This window comes from Emys orbicularis, chromosome 6 (assembly GCF_028017835.1).
Source record: "Emys orbicularis isolate rEmyOrb1 chromosome 6, rEmyOrb1.hap1, whole genome shotgun sequence".
Lineage (NCBI taxonomy): Eukaryota > Metazoa > Chordata > Testudines > Emydidae > Emys > Emys orbicularis.
Window position 1 is genome coordinate 33,448,770 of NC_088688.1, and position 19,589 is coordinate 33,468,358.

At 36.0% G+C, this 19,589-nt stretch overlaps 1 protein-coding gene across 2 annotated transcripts in view; it reads left to right on the forward strand.

The window, feature by feature from the left end:
* NDUFS4 (NADH:ubiquinone oxidoreductase subunit S4) overlaps positions 1 to 19,589 on the forward strand; it is a 55,620-nt gene that overhangs the window by 34,785 nt on the left and 1,246 nt on the right. For both annotated transcript variants that reach the window (XM_065406582.1, XM_065406583.1), the window contains 2 exons: positions 11,339 to 11,511; positions 16,461 to 16,534. In XM_065406582.1, the coding sequence (XP_065262654.1) occupies positions 11,339 to 11,511; positions 16,461 to 16,534 (247 nt within the window). The remainder of the gene's footprint in view (positions 1 to 11,338; positions 11,512 to 16,460; positions 16,535 to 19,589) is intronic.

The following is a 19,589-nucleotide window of genomic DNA, read 5'->3' on the forward strand; positions in this document are numbered from 1 at the left end:
GTTTTTGTTTTTGTTCACTGTGTAGTATTTCATTTTACATCAAAGAATACTGGTCTTCTAGAACCTGTGTTGGTGGCAGTTTAGTACAGCTTTTTAAAAGACATATACTAAATATGGCAACATTTTACAGTTAAGAGTTTTCATCTTACAAATACTTGTTTTGGTTTTATAACTAAATATGCAAACAGTAATTTGACTATATTGTAAATAATTTAGCCAGCCATATAATTATGTCTTAAATTAAAGTCTCAAAAATGAATACTTATGACTCAAAAATGAATACTTATGACTCAGTTTTGCTTTTAAAGAATAATTGTGGCTATTTTCACAACTCCAAATACCAATGTGACTAGCCAATCCCTTTTCAGAATTGCTTTAAGTAAAGGCCCTGTCCATGTTGCTGTTGCTTGCCCTAATTTACTCTTAAGTATCATTTCCATTCAATATTTGTGTCATAAATATGAGGTGTGTGGTAAAAGAACAGCTCCAGGCCAAACTGCTTCCTATACAGGAAAATCTTGCATAAGGAACAAGAAACTGTTTCCACTTATAATGTTTCCTTTGAATCATTCTGTTGGGCTTGCATGGGAGGAGCATGATTTACCCCTCAGGAACAGAGATTTAAGGGCCTGAAACCTATGTAAATCCCTGTCTCTCTGTATAATGACCCTGTGCTTCTGCACTAGTTCTGCCACCTATCTCCACCTCCAAGGTCAATGGCAGAATGGCTATAGTTGCACCAGTATTTTTGGCATCTTTTAGTTACTTTTGAACCACCGTCTCAGGGCTGGTTTCCCACAAAAGGGTATAATGAGGCTGGATGGGTGTGGCAGAGAATATCAGTTTTTCATCTCACAAGGTCTCGCTGTGTGGCTTACGCAGTGTCTATCTTGGTAAGAACATGCTTCAGAGAAATTGCTCCTCCCCTTTTGTATGGTTAGTGCCTTTTTTTTTTTTTTTTTCACTCTATAAAGTAGAACAGAGCATGTGGCCCAGTGTCTTTACCTTTTTCATGAGAAAACAATCTTCACTGAAGCTGGAAAGAATTGTTACCCTTTTCTGTGATCGTTGGGTAAACAAGTGAGAGAGGGTATGCTACAAGTGATCTCCACTAAGGGCTGACAAAACATGTTGAATGTGGTTTCTGTCTCTCTTAAAGGGGATTAAAATGTGCCACTAATCATAAAAACTTCCAAGTATCTCCTGTAAAGACGTGTATGATATTACTGTTCTTGCATATGAGGAACTGTTCACTTTTCTTTGCAAACAGTTTAATAATCTTTTATTCACATAAGTGTGTATGCATATGTAAGTGATTTTTGCAGTATGGAATAGTTTTGTGTATAATTTGAAATATTTTAAAATGTAGCAGTCTAGAGGTAATAAATCCTATAGGCAAAAACTTCTTTAGATTATCTGTGGAAGTAAGGAATCTTCACTTTACATTACTTGTATACATTGTAACATTAAAATATTTCACTTGTAAATGACCAAAAAGTTGTTAATGCAATCATGTCTGTGTCTGACTCAAATTCACCTTCAAATCCATTAATTCTGTCTTTCTTATAAGCTAGTAGCTGAATATTGCAGTACTAAAACAGAAATGTGTTTTTCCCAAACTGAACTTTTCATGTTTATAAATGAATTATGAATATACAATTGGCGTAAAACATATTCTTCTGTTTTCATTGTTCTTTACATAGCAATAGAAAATTAAAGGCAAAGATCCAATATATGACATGTCTAACTTCTTAGACCTAGATTTTTCTCTGTTGCATCACAGAAATTGCATGGAAACAGGATTTATGGCTGTCAGCAACTTGAGAAGGATAAACTCTGAAAAACACAACTCTAACTAAACCGTAGCTTGACCATAAGGCAAACAAGGAATAATCAATAGGCTATATTAGTGCACAAGTTTTAAAGAAATTGCAAAAAGTTTCGAATTGACTAATCTAAATTAAACAATCATACTGTACATACATAAGTTTGTTTTATTTTGCAAGATAGTATTCAACTATAGCTTTCATCAGTGATAGTTAAACATTGAAGCTTTGTTTATTTGTATGGAGAGAAATGACTAACATGACACAGTCAGAGAATAGAACCTTCTAAAACATGTTAAAAGCTTAAAAGTCCTATGCACTAATTAACAAAATACAGTGAAAGTTTAAACTGTTAATAGCTGCAACATCCCTGATGCATAAAACTGCAGTATACTAACACTGTATAACCGTTCTCTATTTTGTACTCTTTTAACTAGGGTAACTGTGTCCATTTTTTTTTTTTCTTCACTACCTGTTGTATATGGAAATTGTGCACACCGCTTGGCACTCGCTTTCAACATTTAAAAGCTATGCATATTACTGCATGGAAGAATTACATCTCAAATTACAGTTGGGGACAATTTTTAACATTCTGGGGGGTTTCTTATAATTCCTAAAATTTAATAATACCTCTTAAACAGAAGTACAAAATGCCCCATTCAACACTACTGCAATTTGTAATATTTGATTTAGGATTTACTTCCATTCACTGTTCTCTCCCAAATTTTAAGACTGTTTTACATGTAGCAAGGACTTACTACAGCAGTAGGAATTGCTTTCTTTATCGTGAGAAAAGCAAAGAATGAAGAGCACATGTGCCAGTAAAGAAGGGTCTTGGTTTACATGGGAGTAAGGTCTTCTGGGAATTATACTTAATTGAAGTGAAACAGTAGTATTTGCTGCTATTGACAATATTGGTCCTTAAAGTTAAAAATATCCATTTTCACTTTTGTTCCCGCTAGCTCCTGTGCACTCACTCAATGCACTACTTTTTGTTTAAATAAGACTTGTGCAAGGACCTGGATAGCTTATTGAATTAAATTCCAAACCTTTGAGTTACGACTTTACACCTAGTTGTTCCACAATTGCATGAATCAAAGTGGTGATTTTAAAAGCATTTCATTATTGTAGAAATATAATAGACTTTAAGGTCAGAAGGGACCATTATGATCATCTAGTCTGACCTCCTGCACAATGCAGGCTACAGAATCTCACCCATCCACTCCTGTATCAAACCTGTGTCTGAGCCATTGAAGTCCTCAAATCATGGTTTAAAGACTTCAAGATGCAGAGAATATTCCTTTGACCATACTCCACACTATATCATCTGACATAAATTAGCATTAAAATTCTCTGATTTTTATAGGTTTAATCTATATAAAATGGAACTACTTTAACATGGTGCAGTATGATTTCTTAGAATCAGTATTTAGAAAAGACCATTTAAGGTCATCTGGTCCATATTTGGAGCAATTTATACTGGTGGATGCCTGGGAATGGATGCGGAAAAGGAAATGCCATAGGGCTCACTATTGTCCAAAGAGAAACAAAGTAAAGCAAAACCTGCTCAATTTGTCTTGCTTCTGATTTATTTCCTATGAAGTAGTGACTTGATACGTTAATATAGGCATGACATCTTAGTAATTTGTTTTTCAGGAGTTTTTATGACTGCTATTCTAGTCTCATGAGAGGGAGATAGTATGTCCTTTTAAAAAAAAAAAAAAAGTGTGTGTGACACCTGTAAACTTCCAGTGGCCATTATATGAGCCAACAATCCTATTACACAAAGTGCTGCTGGACCTTTAATGGAAATAAGTGGTCGAGACCTCAGTTTTGCATCTCATCTGAAAAATGGCATTTTAAGCTAGTGTCTGCTACTGTTATGGTGGGTTACTGGTTAGTACTGTCACTTAGGCAAGACTCTCACTTACTGAGTTACCATAACCACTTCCTGTAGAACCTGTTTGTACCTTTTTGCTTTCCTATCTAAGTACTGGTCCAGCCCAATCTGTTTAGTCCATGAGATCTAATAGACGTGCAGCACAAACAATCAGAAGTGCAAGATGAATGTTTTGTCTAAAACTCTCAGCCTCAATTGTCATAACTTTGTTAATCTGTAGTGTATACAGAGTTGAAGATTCAGTCAAGAGAAACAGAGCAATGATGTGTATGACTGCTCCTTCCTGGTCTCTTGCTCTTTTGATTATTTGTGCTGTACTTCTGCTAGATCTTACGGAGTAAGCAAATTGGGCTGGGTCATTGCTTAGATGGCAAACCAACAGGGTATAACTAGGTGCTACAGGAAGTATTGATGGCAATTAAGTAAATTTAAGCTCTCTTCCATCCCGTACCTTTCAGTTTTGATACCGAGAAATAATGTCTTTTGTTACAAATACTGGTGGTAGCAAGATAGCAATGGCATACTGCCAACAATTGCAAATGTCAAAAGGAAGCAGTGTCAAATCACTTCAGCTATGTAACGGTTATCTTTCTTTGTGTAAGCCCAAGTAATGTTAAACAATATTCCTATTTCCATTTATTTGGAAAGTCATAATCCAAAAACTTGGCTATTGTTGTAATTCTTAACCACTACACTTTTTTTGTATTTCATTGTGATATGTTTGTTTTTATCTATATATATATACTGCATAGTGTATATGTACAATCTAAACCTTTTACAGTACAGAAAAATGCATATCACTAAATTTGTATTCTACAACTAGTAACAAACATTTTGGTGTGTCTTCTGGCAGAATAAATCTTCTATAGATGACACTTCTAGAAAGAATATTCTGTCTATTCTTAATATTATGCTTTGAAACTAATACAGTTTACAAGATGTGTTGTAAGGTGTTCTGCTGTGATTTCCCCACCACCATTAAACATGCTGTTGCATTATTCTAAACTAGAGAATAAATTCTACTCACACTGATGTCCCAATGGCAAAACTCCAATTGACTTCAGTGGGAGCAAGTTTGGGCTCTCTCTCTTACAGAATACAGGCCTAGTTTTCTATTTTTTCCATACAGTTTTCAGTGATTCTCTTCTTTCCATTCAAGTAGAAACATTCATAACTTCTTCCAGGAATTAGTCAAATCAGGCTGATGCAATTTTTCTTTTTAATTTCACTGAACTTATGAGGCCAGTTGTAACAAAACTGGAAAGCAGAATTATAGAAATTAAAAATGATTTTATTTCAAAATAAAGATTTCATTTCCTTTGCTTTATTCTTGCCGCTTTGTGATTCCCGGCAACAATATATTTGAGTGCGAGATCTCTTTATACCTCATGTGGAAGTATGTGGAACTTACTACTTACATTTCCAGATACTTTATTTTTAATTTCTAAGACACAATTATTCTATCCAGCAACAGACTGAACCCGTTATACTTTTTAGTGCTTGCCTTGTCTGATGCTGTTTTGTTGAATATACTTTGATACTTCACTATGAAATTTATCAGGACACTGAGGGAAGCAAAATATTTCTATTTATTTTTATTTTTAGTACTGTCTTTAAACAAAACTTTAAAAAAGAGAGACTCTTATGTAAATATCACTTTTGTGACTTTGTCACAGAAAACGAGCTTTTAATATGTACATTTTTGTATGAATATAGTGCAGTGTATAAATAAGGTAGTTTCCTGTGTTCAGATTAAAGCATGAATTTTGAGGGGACACCATTTTACACCCTTCTCTTCCCTTCATGTTTCCCACTTGAGGTGAGAATTAATGTATGGAATTAATGTGGATCTGCAGTCAAATATGTTAATGGATTAGTGGAATGTTTTTAGAATGGTAATCAAACATGCCACTGTTTGCCATTTTATTGCTTTCTCTCAGGACAAAACAACCACAAGTGATATTGACCAAATGGTCCAGGGAAAGGCATGTTATACTCTAGTTTTGGAGTGACTTTGCATGCCAGGCTTTTTTTTTTTCTGGTGGGACAGAAAACAGAGGAACTGTTAGATTGGCATATGCATTGAAACAGGAGGGGGAAAGGCTGCTCAAAAGGAGTGGGTGTTTGCAAGCTTCACTCAGACCAGATAACTCTGCTCAGAGACCTCTTCTGGATGATGACTGCTCCTTTGGCATATGCTCTGTTAGGGTACATCTACACTGCAATTAAAAACCTATGGCTGGGGCTCAGGCTAAGGGGATGTTTAATTGCAGTGTAGACATTTGGCCTCGGATTGGATCCCAGGCTGTAAGACCCTACAAGGTGGGAGGGTCCCAGAGCTCAGACTGCAGTCAGAGACCAAATGTCGACACCTCAATTAAACAGCCCCTTAGCCCAAGCTCCATGAGCCCGAGTCTGCTGGCATGGGCCAGCCACAGGTGTCTAATTTCAGTGTAGACATACACTTAGTGAAATAAAAGATATTACAAGAGGAACGTCTATCAAAAACAGATTAGAACCCAACTGAAAACTCCCACATCTCTCAGACGTGTTCTCCAGACTGTCTTTTGTAGATTCATCACCCTTCTTTCTTTACCTGAATATTTTTCACTTTTAGCAAAAAAAATTTTTTTAATGTAAACATGAATTAAGAGACTAGTGAACATATAGACTTTAATTTTTCTGCTATTGTACTGTATTTTTTCTTTAAAATAGAATAGTAAAGTCATCCTGCTATGAATATTTAGATGGAGGAACACATTATGGGTTACACATGTTGTCCACAGAATTATTATAGTAATGCAAGAATATTCTCTATGCCTTAAAGAGAATGTTGTGTTCCATGCAATATGGAATTTCAAAAGGGCAAATATCCTCCCCCCTCCTCCCATGTTTATATCTATTAGATAAATGTTTTCTGCCCATATTCAGCTTATTCTACTCCATCTTTCTACTTGTGCTTCACATTGATTTATTTTCTTACATTTGTTTCAAAAGGACCATAATGAATTCCAGAAATGTACATGTTCTCCTCACCTTTATTACAACCCAAACAATTTAAGCACAGTGAATAAAAACTCTTATTTACAGCAGCTACATAATATATGTGAATAAAATTGCCCAATGGCCTGTTTTTGTGTGTTAAGTCATAACTATATTTTGATTGCAATACATTTTCTAAGTTTAAAAGGAAACTATGATTTTATAGCAAAACCTGATGCAATTTATTACTGACCTGTCAAAACATATGAGGGTTGGGGGAAGAACAAACTCTCTTAAACTCCTGTAAAGTGCAGAAAATGTCTATTTATTCCTGTTTTATAACAAGTGTAAACTGTGGAGGTTAAGTAGGTGGAGCAACCGGAAGTAATTACTAAGGCCAGTGGCATTTCTGTGGTTTAATACAGGCAGAAGCTAATTATTCAGTTTTTATTTAAGTGAAATGATGCCAAAAAGGAGGGTCCTGCAGAGCAGCTGCACTCCTTCAGTATTACCCTAATTTACCACAGACAACTGTCACAAACAGAACTTTTAAACTTGATATATAGCCACGAAAGTAAGGAGCCTTTTGTCTGGAGTGCATGCAGAAGAACTCCTTTATACAAATCAACCGGCAGATGACGGACAATGATGAAAATTTGATTCTTTGAAGTCATAATGGTCATTGAAATGTGTGAAATTCTGGTATTGAAAAGAGAGCGGCTAGCAAGACTCTAAATCCTGGGTGGCTGCTGGAAGCTTACTGGGAGGTTTTTCTGGATTTTGACATCAACTTCCCATTGCTTGTTCCCTGCTTCCTTTATTTTAAAAAAAGGGGGAAAAGTTAAACAGTAGATATTTGATAGCAGCATTTCACACAATTTTTTCATGTGTGTATGAGAGTTTTCATAGTGGAGAGATGAAACTTGTGCACACCTGATTCATATGAGCAAAAATTGTAACTTTCATAAATATTAATAATATGTAAAAAAAAAAAATGTTTTGCTCTCCTCCCTTGCCTTATTAGTTTCTTTTTTTTTTTCCCCCAAGACTGTCACCTTTGGAGTTTGCCATAATAGTGGGGTACTTTAATAGCCCCCTCAGAAATGAAGGTCACCTTCATGATGAATTCTACTTTCATTGACCTTAAGTCTGTGAACCAGTTTTTTTCCTCTTTGGATTCTGTAGCTCATCAGTAGGAAATGATACAAGTGTTCAACAGCTTGGATTTTCAATACTACAAATCTTTCTAAATAGCATAAATTAAAAAGAAACGTCTCTTTGATTTGATAGACATTAAGAATTTTTGAGGGGGGCTAAAAATAGACATTACCAAAGTTTTATGATCTGTTGCAACATGCTATCAAAATGATAAATCTTTTTTAAAGTTATTTTCTTTTTAAAAAAAAGTAAAGAAAATATTGTATATTCATCATGCAGTACAAGTCCTAATTTGTTTTTTGTATGGTAGGATAAATAACATCAACTAAAATCTGATCCAGTTTTGCCAGCCTACTTAATTTTAAGCATTGAACAGTTCATCTCTTTAATCTCAAATTTCTCAGGTTTTTTCTACTTTTAATATTTGATACCTTTATCATTTTTTTTTTTAAAAAAACCTAACACTAAGTATACTAATACAAAAGCAAAAATTTGTAAGAAGCACAATATTAAAAAGAATGAGAGCAAATTGAAAATAGCTGTCAAAAACATCTTTGTTTTGGAGAGTTTGTTCACAGGTAATTTCAATGAGAACTTGAACTCAGAACAAAGCACTGAAGACACAGAGAAAGTTCAACTTAGTGCAGCATAGTTCTTTTCAAGTATTATATTGTTTTAATGGAATCTTGGAGCGGGAGCTTTAGCCCATTGAAATGTCGCTTAAAGGACAGGTTCTTCTGTCACTAGCTGGAACTGTGTGGATGAAATGATCACAATAGAGTGTTGTAATGCATTTTAAAAGTGTGAGAAATCAGTTTGTCTAGACTAAGAGTGCGCCTACGGGGAATAGGAATTTTAGAGCTTCTGTGCTCTTTAGGTGTCAAGTATGTGATAGATGCCAAGCCTTTTTATTCCATATCTTTGGCAACAGCTCAGCTATGCTACAGTACCTTACATGTCTACTGCAAGCAAAAACAGTGATTCTATGTCAAGACGACTTGGGCTTCAAAATCCAGAAACTCATTGTCCTAACAACTGTCTGTTCAATTGCCAACTTTAAACTGGGGAAGATATCAATAAACAATTGCTAGATTCCCAGAAGGCATGGAAACTTTAGCTATAATGAATCAAAAGTACGGAGAGCTAGCAACATCATATAGCTATTTTAATGTCTTAAAACAGGCAGTTTTTATTTGCACTTTGAAAAGATCTTCATAGGATGAATCGCATGCTGCTAGAAAAGTTAATTTTATTATTTGAAGCCAATCAAGTGCCCTAAAACGGTTACTTTTTTTTCTTTCAGATAAACTAGACTGGACATTTATTACAAGAAATTTACAAATACAGTAATCACTGTGTTCTGAGGGCAGCATAGTGCAATTTTAAAATCATATTCAACATACACCAGTATTAAAATTATTACATTATATGCAATACTTCTGTGTTCTTTTTGGTGTGGAGTTTAGGGCTCTGGGGGAGTTTACTACCACCAAAAGAGAGAATTTTAAAAGTGTCCTTTAAGTTTATTGTAATCTCATTTAATATAACACCTTTTTATCCTGAAGGATCCAAAAGCACTTGAAAACTTGATAAGCCATAGATATGGTAGATACAAGAACTGTTTAACCATCATCAAAATCCAGACATCTCTCTGAATCACTGTAGATGAAAAAATAAGTTACACCCAATTTGTGAGTGTCAAAATAAATCACAATTGCGAAAATGGCAATATTAATGAAATTAAAAATGCTTTTCATTGTACAATTTTTGTAACTATCTTTGCACATAGTAGGATCAATATTATTTCATCAACTACAGTGTTCAGTTTCTCTGTCGCTCACACATACTTGCCCCCATGTATATTTGTGTGTGTGTAATGTAATGTGTGTATATAATATATATATATATATATATATATATATATAAGTATGGTTTACTACTTCGTTTCTATAAACAGACAAGCCATAACAGTAAAGCCGCACCTAATTTTTACTGCAGATGAAAAAGTATTGGGTTGGTTAAGCACAAAATTTGTTGCCAACTCAAATAAAAACTTCAAAGTATTTCTTTTTTAAATTGTAGTTTCAGATTTTAGCAGAATTAGAAATGCCAGTCTGTTAGAGTATGTTTTGTGTACGTGTTGCAACATTTGAGTAATTGTTAGTGGTGGTTTTTTAATATCATGGCTAGACTGGTATTCAAAATAAACATTACTTGGGCTTAAGGAAAGCACTCATGATTAAGTTGTTAAAATATTTTGACAGTTTGCTTTAGGTATAGTCTGAGCTCAAATTTTACAAGTTGGAAACTTCCTGTGTTTTTCTTTCGTTCTGTTTTAGTTATAAATGCAGGACAAACATTTCACTCTCACTCCCTGATTTAGTTCAGACAGACTGATCTTTCCAAGTTTATTTTGTGAAGTGAAACAAAAAATGAAATTCCTCATTTCTAGGGAGGATCTGGTGACAGCATCAAAAGCTTTTAAGTTTGCCACAGAACAGAATCCTATGAAGTTGGTAGCTGAAGACTTAAACCCAAAATGACTTGTTTGCCTCCTCAATTCAAGTCCTGTCACCACTGGCAAGATTAGTTCAATATGCCCGAAGTTCAGCTGCACATTTCTGGACCTTCACCAGATGAGCATTTGTTCCTGGAGAGAGACAAGGAGACAGAGTCCAAGAAGCTCCCATTGGCATTAAACTTAAAAGTATCTGAAGTCATGAGTTGTTAGCTGGCTTCTTTCAGCAGCTTTGGATGAAGAATTTGATGATCCACTTTACTCTGTTCAGCAGGTGTCACGGTGCTAGGATGAATTGACATGCTAGTTATATTTAATTGCTGTTTAGTTTTTAAAGTGTGTTCATTTCAGTTATATCCAGAAAAATTACTCTCACCAGTGTCTCTCTCATGAATAGATTGATTCTTTGATTATTATGTTTTTGTCTGTTTTATTTTTGTTACCTATTAAAACTTTTGTGTGTCTTCATGGTCTTTATCTAGTTCTTTACTGTTGAGTACAGTTAAATCTGGTTACAAGACAATAGCTTAATTAGCTACAGCATTCTCCTACTAACCTCTTCCACTAAAACTTGTAAACGGTTTTGCTTTTTAAATTATAAAGTTCCTGTAGACTTCTTCCCCTTATAAACAAAAAATATAATCCCAAAACATCAATACAACAAACACTGCATGAGCCTTAATGAGAAATTTCCCAATCAAAAATGTCAAACAGAATATATCTTTAAGTAAAATGAGTCATAATATCAGAAACTCATCAAACTGAGCCTGCTGTTTGAGGAAAGATGAATTTACAGGGTATACCTTCATGGGTTTTTTTATTATAAAAGGTTAAAGGAACATTCCTTTTAAAATAAAGAAAAAAAATGTGTGGGAGGTAGTGAACATTGATTCTTATATTAGCTTCTTTAATAGAGTAGTTTTAAACAAGTTGCATTTTTTTCTCTTTCTGTAGGATATCACTCCTTTAACTGGCGTTCCAGAGGAGCACATAAAAACCAGAAAAGTTCAGATTTTTGTCCCAGCGCGTAATGCCATGCAGGCCGGTGTCAACAACACGAAGAAATGGAAGCTAGAATTTGATACCAGAGAGCGCTGGGAAAATCCTTTAATGGGCTGGGCATCTACGTGAGTCTGATTTTTAAATGATTTCTCCTCTCATATCTGTGCAGATTTTATTTTGAAATGCCCTTTGTATATGTAAATCCATGTGTATTTAACCATAATTATAATAAATGGTTGATGGGTCACAGTGATCATGATGAAATTTTAAACATAACAGTACACGTGCTGCTCTCTCTGTTAGCATAAATAGGTTTAGAAACAAATTTAGATTGCATTGCTCCAGGCTAGAAGAGGCTGGAAAAAAATCTTCAATTTCCTTCTCCACCTAATTTAAGTGTATGGCCCAAAAATCAAGGATTATGTTTGCATATGCAATATAGTAGCGAGTTGTAAGCCTCACTGTAGTTGACGGTCATTAATTACATCTAGTCCTAAACCCCTCTGAATGGTCCATTTTTAATTAGCCAAAACTTCAGATAAATGTATCTAGTTCATGAACAGTCTTTAAACATATTTCTTCATAAGTATTTACATCACTTTACCCACTTTTCAAAATTATGGTATATTGCTTGGTTTGGTATGCTTTAAGATGTTTTGTTGACTTGATGAAATAAAAATTGCAGCAGTGATAACTGTAGAGTATCACCTACTAAACAGTCTTGTCCCCGTTTTGATCCTGCAGAATTATTATAGCATTTCATAGGCACTTTAATCAGTGGTATCAAATTTCATAAATTATCAGAATTTGGCACACTTCTCCTAACATCACTGTAAATTGCCACTGAAATATCATTTGCTACAGACCTATTCTGAAAAGTTAGCACTTACACATTGTCAGCAAAACTTGTTTCAATATCTCACCCATTCCAGAATTTTTTTGAAACATTGGAAAGAGCACAGTCCACATTAAAGTTTCCCTAGCAATTATTTTATATTACATTAGAGCTTAGTACCAAAGCGACTGAAACCAAACCCTTAATTATCTTTGTCCTATGTGTTTCAACTTTAAGGTGTGTTTTTTTTAAATAGTATAGATTGTTTATTGTTTTAGCTCTTTAATATTCTAAATCCAATCACAAAATATATGCATAATTTTTAAAATAGTCTATTTTAAAATGTATTTTTATTTGAAAATTAACCCTGAGCTCAGGTCTGTTTTGCTATGTTCCGTTTCCTGTACAGTAGTTGATACGACCAACACCTATATCAGCTCCTTGATGCCCAGTGTAGCAGGAAAAATATTGAATTCAGAAGTGAGCTCTTAGCTGGTAGGAGAAGGAGAGAATGATTACTAACCAGCATATTTTAATACAAATGATTTTGAAATGTTAAGCCTATGAATGTAGTCTATTAATGATTTGCCGTCTTAAACAGCTCCCCTCAGACTCCATGTTTTTCACCTGTTGGTCTCTAATAGTCTTAAACCAGTTTTTTTAAGGGCATCATGCTCTAATAATAATGTAATAAAATATGATTAGGCTGATTTCTATACTGTACATAACCACTGAACTGTCATCAAATGTTTCAGAGAGGTAGTCGTGTTAGTCTGTATCAGCAAAAAGAACGAGGAGTACTTGTGGCACCTTAGAGACTAACAAATTTATTTAGGCATAAGCTTTCGTGGGCTACAGCCCACTTCTTCGAATGCATGCAGTGGAAAATACAGTAGGAAGATATATATATTTTCATATTCTCTGTGTATATGCCCAAATAAATTAGTTAGTCTCTAAGGTGCCACAAGTACTCCTCGTTCTTTTTGTTATCAAATGGTAAATCATAACCAAAATGTTTTTAAACAAGTAGCTCAGAAGAGAGAGGCTGTGGATCACCATTTTCCCCTCTCTGTCCACCCCTTTACTATCTTCCCCCCCCCCGCCCCCACCCAACCAAGTACCTAACAGTTAAAATATGTTCTTTATTTCTATCTATATTTGTAAACATCTAATGATACTGTAGCAGTATCCAGTAACCCCTGCTTTAGTTAAGGTTGAGTTTGAATTTCTATCCTAATCCCGTACTTTTCAGCTTTTTTCAATTTCTTTTCCTGGGTGAAATTTTGCCTGATTTTCAGCCAAAAAGGCAACTTTTACATTTACAAAATAATCCTCCAGAAGAATTAATGTTGTTACCAAGGGCTTGTCTATACCTGATAGTTATTCCAGAATAAGGTGGGGTGTGAATTTAAAGTGGAATAGCGATTCCAGAATAACTGTCTGAATAACTCCAGGTGTGGACACTCTTATTCTGGAATCAGTGCGCCTTTTTCTGGTTTACCTTAATCCAGTGCCAAAGATTGAGCTAATTTTAAAAAGACAATTTTATTTTGGAATAAGTGTGTCCACATGGAATTATTTAGAAATAGTTATTCAGGTGGGATAGCTCAGTGGTTTGAGCATTGGCCTGCTAAACCCAGGGTTGTGAGTTCAATCCTTGAGGGGGCCATTTAGGGATTTGGGGCAAAAATCTGTCTGGGGATTGGTCCTGCTTTGAGCAGGGGGTTGGACTAGATGACCTCCTGAGGTCCCTTCCAACCCTGATATTCTATGATTCTATGAGTAGCTGTTCTGTGTACATAAGCTGTAAGTAGGCCAAAGGAAATTTACCCAATGTTTTTGTCTTGAACATTGGATTGAGTGTAAACACAACTGGGTCAAAGGTTTTATAAATTAGTTTATACCTATTAATCTTTGTATTGAACTCTGATAACTGAAGGTGCGATGCTACTAGATAGTTATTTCCAACTAGCTGTTCAGCGCAAGAAATAGCTAAGATTTTATTTTCTTCAACATAGCTCTTGCAAAGTGGCTATCAGTGCAAGTATTCTTCATTGAACATCAAATCTGTGGTTCCCATCTTTTCATACCAGAGTCCTCCATGATGTATTGGTGATGGCCACCTGCCATGCCATGCCCTGGAATAGTTGCCATGGAGGAGATAGAGGACAGCTGTGTTTCCATTAGAGGTGACTTCTTGTACGCAAATAACTAAGAGCACTCATATACTATAGTAATAGACCATTTAGAAATGTGTATTAGTAAATATCTTGCTTCTGAGATCTCTGTTGGCAATATCATGCCCTCTCGTTTATCCTCTAACATCTGCTCTCTGACCTTCAGCATCCTAATTTTGGCAATAGCCAACTTACAGAAAGAGGGAACACAGTTGTATCTTTATATAGGATGAACAACTTCTTCAGAGATACTCCCTGGTGAACATAGAGATCAATAGGCAATCTGCTTTATATGTCCTCCATCCCCATAGTATCTGATTGCTGGAAAATTGTCACCGTATTTGGTACTGAACAAACTTGAGGGTTTTGTAACCCAGACAGGATTTTACTCCCCTCTCTCAGGATTTTACTGCTACTTCATAATAGAGGGTGGATCTCTTTGTCACAGAAGATGATAGCGAAGATCAAAGGTTCATCACGTGGTCCCTTAATATACCTAGTGGTCATGCCTTGGACTAGTTTCCAGTTTTTAATTCTCTTCATTGCCTTTTTATGAGACGTCCTTATCTTGGTGGCTGATGGACAGTCTGTTCCCCCTCTTCACTTTCCTCTTTGAGGAGTAAGATGTTGGATCACTGGTGGATCCCATCTGCACATTAGTTTGCCCATTGGATAAGATTACATGTTTCATCTTTTCTGCACTGGAACTAGATTTCCCCCCCCCCCCCCCCATTCAGAGGCTTTCTTCTTTATTGGAGAGTGTCACGTCCTTTGTACTGCTTTTCCTCTTCATCCATCCTTTTGACTTCCTAGGATGAACAGCCAAGAGGAAACCCCTATTGCAGTTCTTGCTGTTCAGCCTTTGGCTTTTTCAGTGATCCACCTCCCACTTTCTTAAGCACTTGCTGTCTCAGAACGGCAGGACGCCAGACTAGGTTTTGTGCTCCAGTAGTGTTGCCCCAAATTTCTTCCTAGAATTGCTGTTAAATTTGCAGGTTAATCAATTACCATATAGCTTTACTCCTTTGTCTTCAGTGCTCTAGGTGGAATTTTTATAGCTGCTAAGTGGACCCATAGTTTTTACTATGGTTGGACCCACTTATTTCAAAAATCATTTTGCCACTTTGTGCCTTTCAGAAATGAGACTAAGACAACTGAGCTACAAGTAACAATTAGCTTATGTGTTTGGGCTTCTGAACACTACTCGTTTAGCTCAGAGGGCTTCTGGACTTTGTTTTATTAGGGTAGAGATGGCTTCTGTTGCATTTAAATGCTGCTCTGGAAACACTTGTGAATGTGGAGGTCATCACAAACATAACTTTGTCAATTTTCAGGCAATTCTAGATGCCAGGTTTGCTCAGGTATTCTCTAAGTCAATGGTTCCCAAACTTGTTCCACAGCGAACTGCGGCCACTGGGAGACGCGATCGGACAAACCTGCGGACGCGGCAGGTAAACAAACCGGCCCGGCCCGCCAGGGGCTTTCCCTGCACAAGCGGCGGAACAAGTTTGGGAACCACTGCTCTAAGTGTTCCTGGCCTACTTGCTGTGAAGTCCTGCTTTCCCTTCTGCAATAATGTAGATTCACAAAGCAAATAGAGTAAAGACAGGCTCCTTGTCTCTTTACATTGTTCAGTATTTACATCTTTCACCTTTTCAATCCCTCAAAATTCGTCTTTCTTTTTCAAACAGTTTTAGAATTAAAAGGTTGTCATAGAGCACTGGTTGCTTATGTCATTGGCATATGCTTAGGAACTTACATAGTTACAATTTTAAAATATCAGTTTCTGAAAATAAAATCAAAAGTTTAACACAGAGTGTTTGTTTGAAAAACAAAGAAAAATCTTCCCATGGGAAAAATCTTTTAATATTGAAATTAAATCCTAACTTAAAAGTAAAAGGACTCAGGTTTGTTTGGGGATGATACATTTTCTTTATGGTGTCTTTAAAAATGTATACATAAAGTGGCATTAGTTAGACCATGAGGTGCAAACATTATTATTCAAAATGCTTAGTGTTACACTTCAAATATATATTAATATTTTATGTTTTACATCTTACAGTGCTGATCCTTTGTCCAACATGGTTCTAGCTTTCTCTACTAAAGAAGATGCCATTGCCTTTGCTGAAAAAAATGGTATGTATTTGAGAATTCTAGGTCATGGCAGTATTTGTGTTTGAGTCCATTTTGTTTAGATAATCTTTACCATTTGGGAAGAAAAGTTACATTTAATAAAGTAAGCAATAGTGTTTTGAAGCTAACATTCTTTAAGTACCAGTTTTAATTTTGATAATTACATATTAAAAATCTCTCTTTAATTATGTAGTTACCTCATAGTCAGTAGCAGCTCTGAAAACTTTTGGTTGTTGTGTATGCCTACTTATTAATTTGGGAGATAGGATTTGATAGCATGTGATCAGGGTTCTATTCTTGACTCTGCTGTGTCTGATCTTGTGCGAGTCACTTAACCGCGCCATCTTTGAGATGTTTATTTCACTATTGAGAGGCTCCGTTCATGTTACGTGTGAGGCAATTAATTTCCGTTCGTTAGAAGGCACTAGAAATGCAAGTATATTAGTAGTAGTCATTTTTAATTTTGATTTGGCAGTCTAATGGACTGCTCATATGCATTAAGATAAGCACATGCTTAAATCTCTAAAGGATTTGGGCCTTAATCTTCTAACAGGCCATTAGAAGTACTATATATACAGTAAGCAATGTACAGTGTGTTAAATAACTTTTTAGACATTTTTTTAACAATGTCCTTTGCAAGTGGAATTTGCAACTGCACAAGGAATTTGCTCCATTACTCCAGCTTCCGCACACAGCTCTGCCAATGAACTTCATCTTGGCCTACAAACGATTACTATTTTCAGTCCTAGACACCTTATGAGTAGGGAGTGCCTGTCAGATCAAACTGGTGCCAAATTATGTGGTATTTATGATGTGTGCACACATGCAGGGAACTAGGAGAAGCCCTTCAAAGAGATTTTCACTTAATTCCTGTCACTACAGGTCATAACTTGCATCTCCAGAGGTGAAATACTAGGGTATTAAACCACAATGTTGCCTAATCTTTCCCCGTTCAATGTATTTCTGAATTTAGAGTGGTCACAGTTCAATTAAAAATAAACTGAATTAATTACCCCCAAAAAATCTGCCTGTTTCCATTGGGATACACAAATGACTGTTTCAGAAAAAGTTAAAGAATGCAGTAGTTTTCACTCAGTCCTCACAGCACCTTCATCTTCCTCAAGGGCTGCAAGGTATGCAATGCTGCATGTATAAAGCACTGGATGAAAGGTGATGAGCAAAGCAGGAAATCAGGAGAACCCAGAGCTGCCTTAATGATAGCACTTCTGTTCCACTGCCAGGTTTTCAGCTTAATAGGTGCAAAACCTAAGAGGGGAACACATACTTAATCATCTCGTTAGCATGAAAGTCAGGCTTAAACCCATCTCCTTGGACATGCCTAGTCTCCACTCTCCCCCTGTCCTTTTAATCTGCGGACTTGAGTATGATGCCTGACGTTTACTACTGCTCATTGTGGAGGACTGTGCCTGCCAATTTACCTTATTTGTGCCTCAGTGGCAGTGGTGCTGATTCAGCCTTTAGCAACATGTAGGGGATTGCGGGATCAAGGCATAAAGCCTTGTATAAACACAGAAGCTGCTCTAGTTTAACTAGGGGTGTGATTTAAAAAAAAAAAAACAGTACAAATCTCCTGTGTAAACATATGTATCTATTTAATTCCAGTTCGGTTTGCACTAATACACTTCCCGATGCCAGTAAAATCAATATAAACTAGGGTAAAATCAATATAAAGTGTCTACACAGATGTTTGTACTGGCTTAAGTGATTTGATTTTAATATCACACCTTTAGTTAAACTGGTGCAATTTTATGTGTAGCCCTTACCTGTCTTCAGACCTTATTAGTTGAGGATCTTAAAACAGGCAGACCTGGAAACTTAAGTTATTACTTTGTGTGCGTATAAATAAATATATATATAGCATGTGTATATTGGGGGAGGATGTGTGTGTCTATATATATATAGACACACACATATCCATATCCATAAATACAGCGAGTCATGACAATGTCACTATATTTCATTCTACTTTAAAAAACGCATTCATAAATACTTGTTACGAGAAGAGAGATCTACTGAATCCCCTCAGGTTCTTCTAAGCTGGACCAAAACTAATGTTCAGACCAACAATTTGTGGCAATTGCTCTAGTAAATTAAATTATAAACTTGGGTACATAGTCTGTGTGTGTGTGTGTATATTTATAAAAAATAAATTAGGGAACTGACTATGTACCCAAGTTTATAATTTAATTTACTAGAGCAATTGCCACAAATTGTTGGTCTGAACACTAGTTTTGGATCAGCTTAGAAAAAGCTGAGGAGATTCAGCAGATCTCTCTTCTCTTCTCTTCCCAGCCAGCTCCAAACTGAAACTCTCCAGCCCCTTCTCTGCCTTTGTCCCTTTCTCGGGCCAGGAGGCCATCTGATCTCTTTGTTCTCCAACACCTTCAGTTGGCACCTTTGCAGAGGAGGGGCCCAGGCTATCAGGAGACAGGGTGTCGGCCATTCTCTGTGCAGACCCTTGCACACCCTTTCCCTCTAGGGTTCTGCAACAATCGCACACCCTTATCCCACTACCTAGATACTTAAGAAATGCATAGGGGAAACTGAGGCACCCACACAGTATTTAGAGAAAACATTAAGAACATTCCCACTTCGTCTCACTCGCATATCTCAAATATATCTTACATATAGGATAAGAGATGCTTAGAGCAAATGCAAGACTGGGATTCGCTCAAAGGGGCTTTGCACACAAGTGTATCTTCTGTTCTCTCTGAATGGCACAAAGCTAACTGAATACAGCCAGAATGTATACATTAATACTGTCAAGTTATAAATGTTTAAAAGGTTCAGAAGTATATGTTAGTATTTTGGGTTTTTTTAATTTTCTTTTTTAATTTAACTTTAAGGAGGAAATTTACCCTTTCATTGACATCAGTGAAACTTGTGCTTCTGTAAATTTCTAACTTAAAAATGGAAGCATTTCAACTGTTTAATGATTGAGTGAAATCATGTTGCAGAAAGGGAGCCCAAACTTCATAAAACCAAGCGTTGTATGGGCAACTTTCCAGATACCTGGAGGCTATACCTAATTTGCATA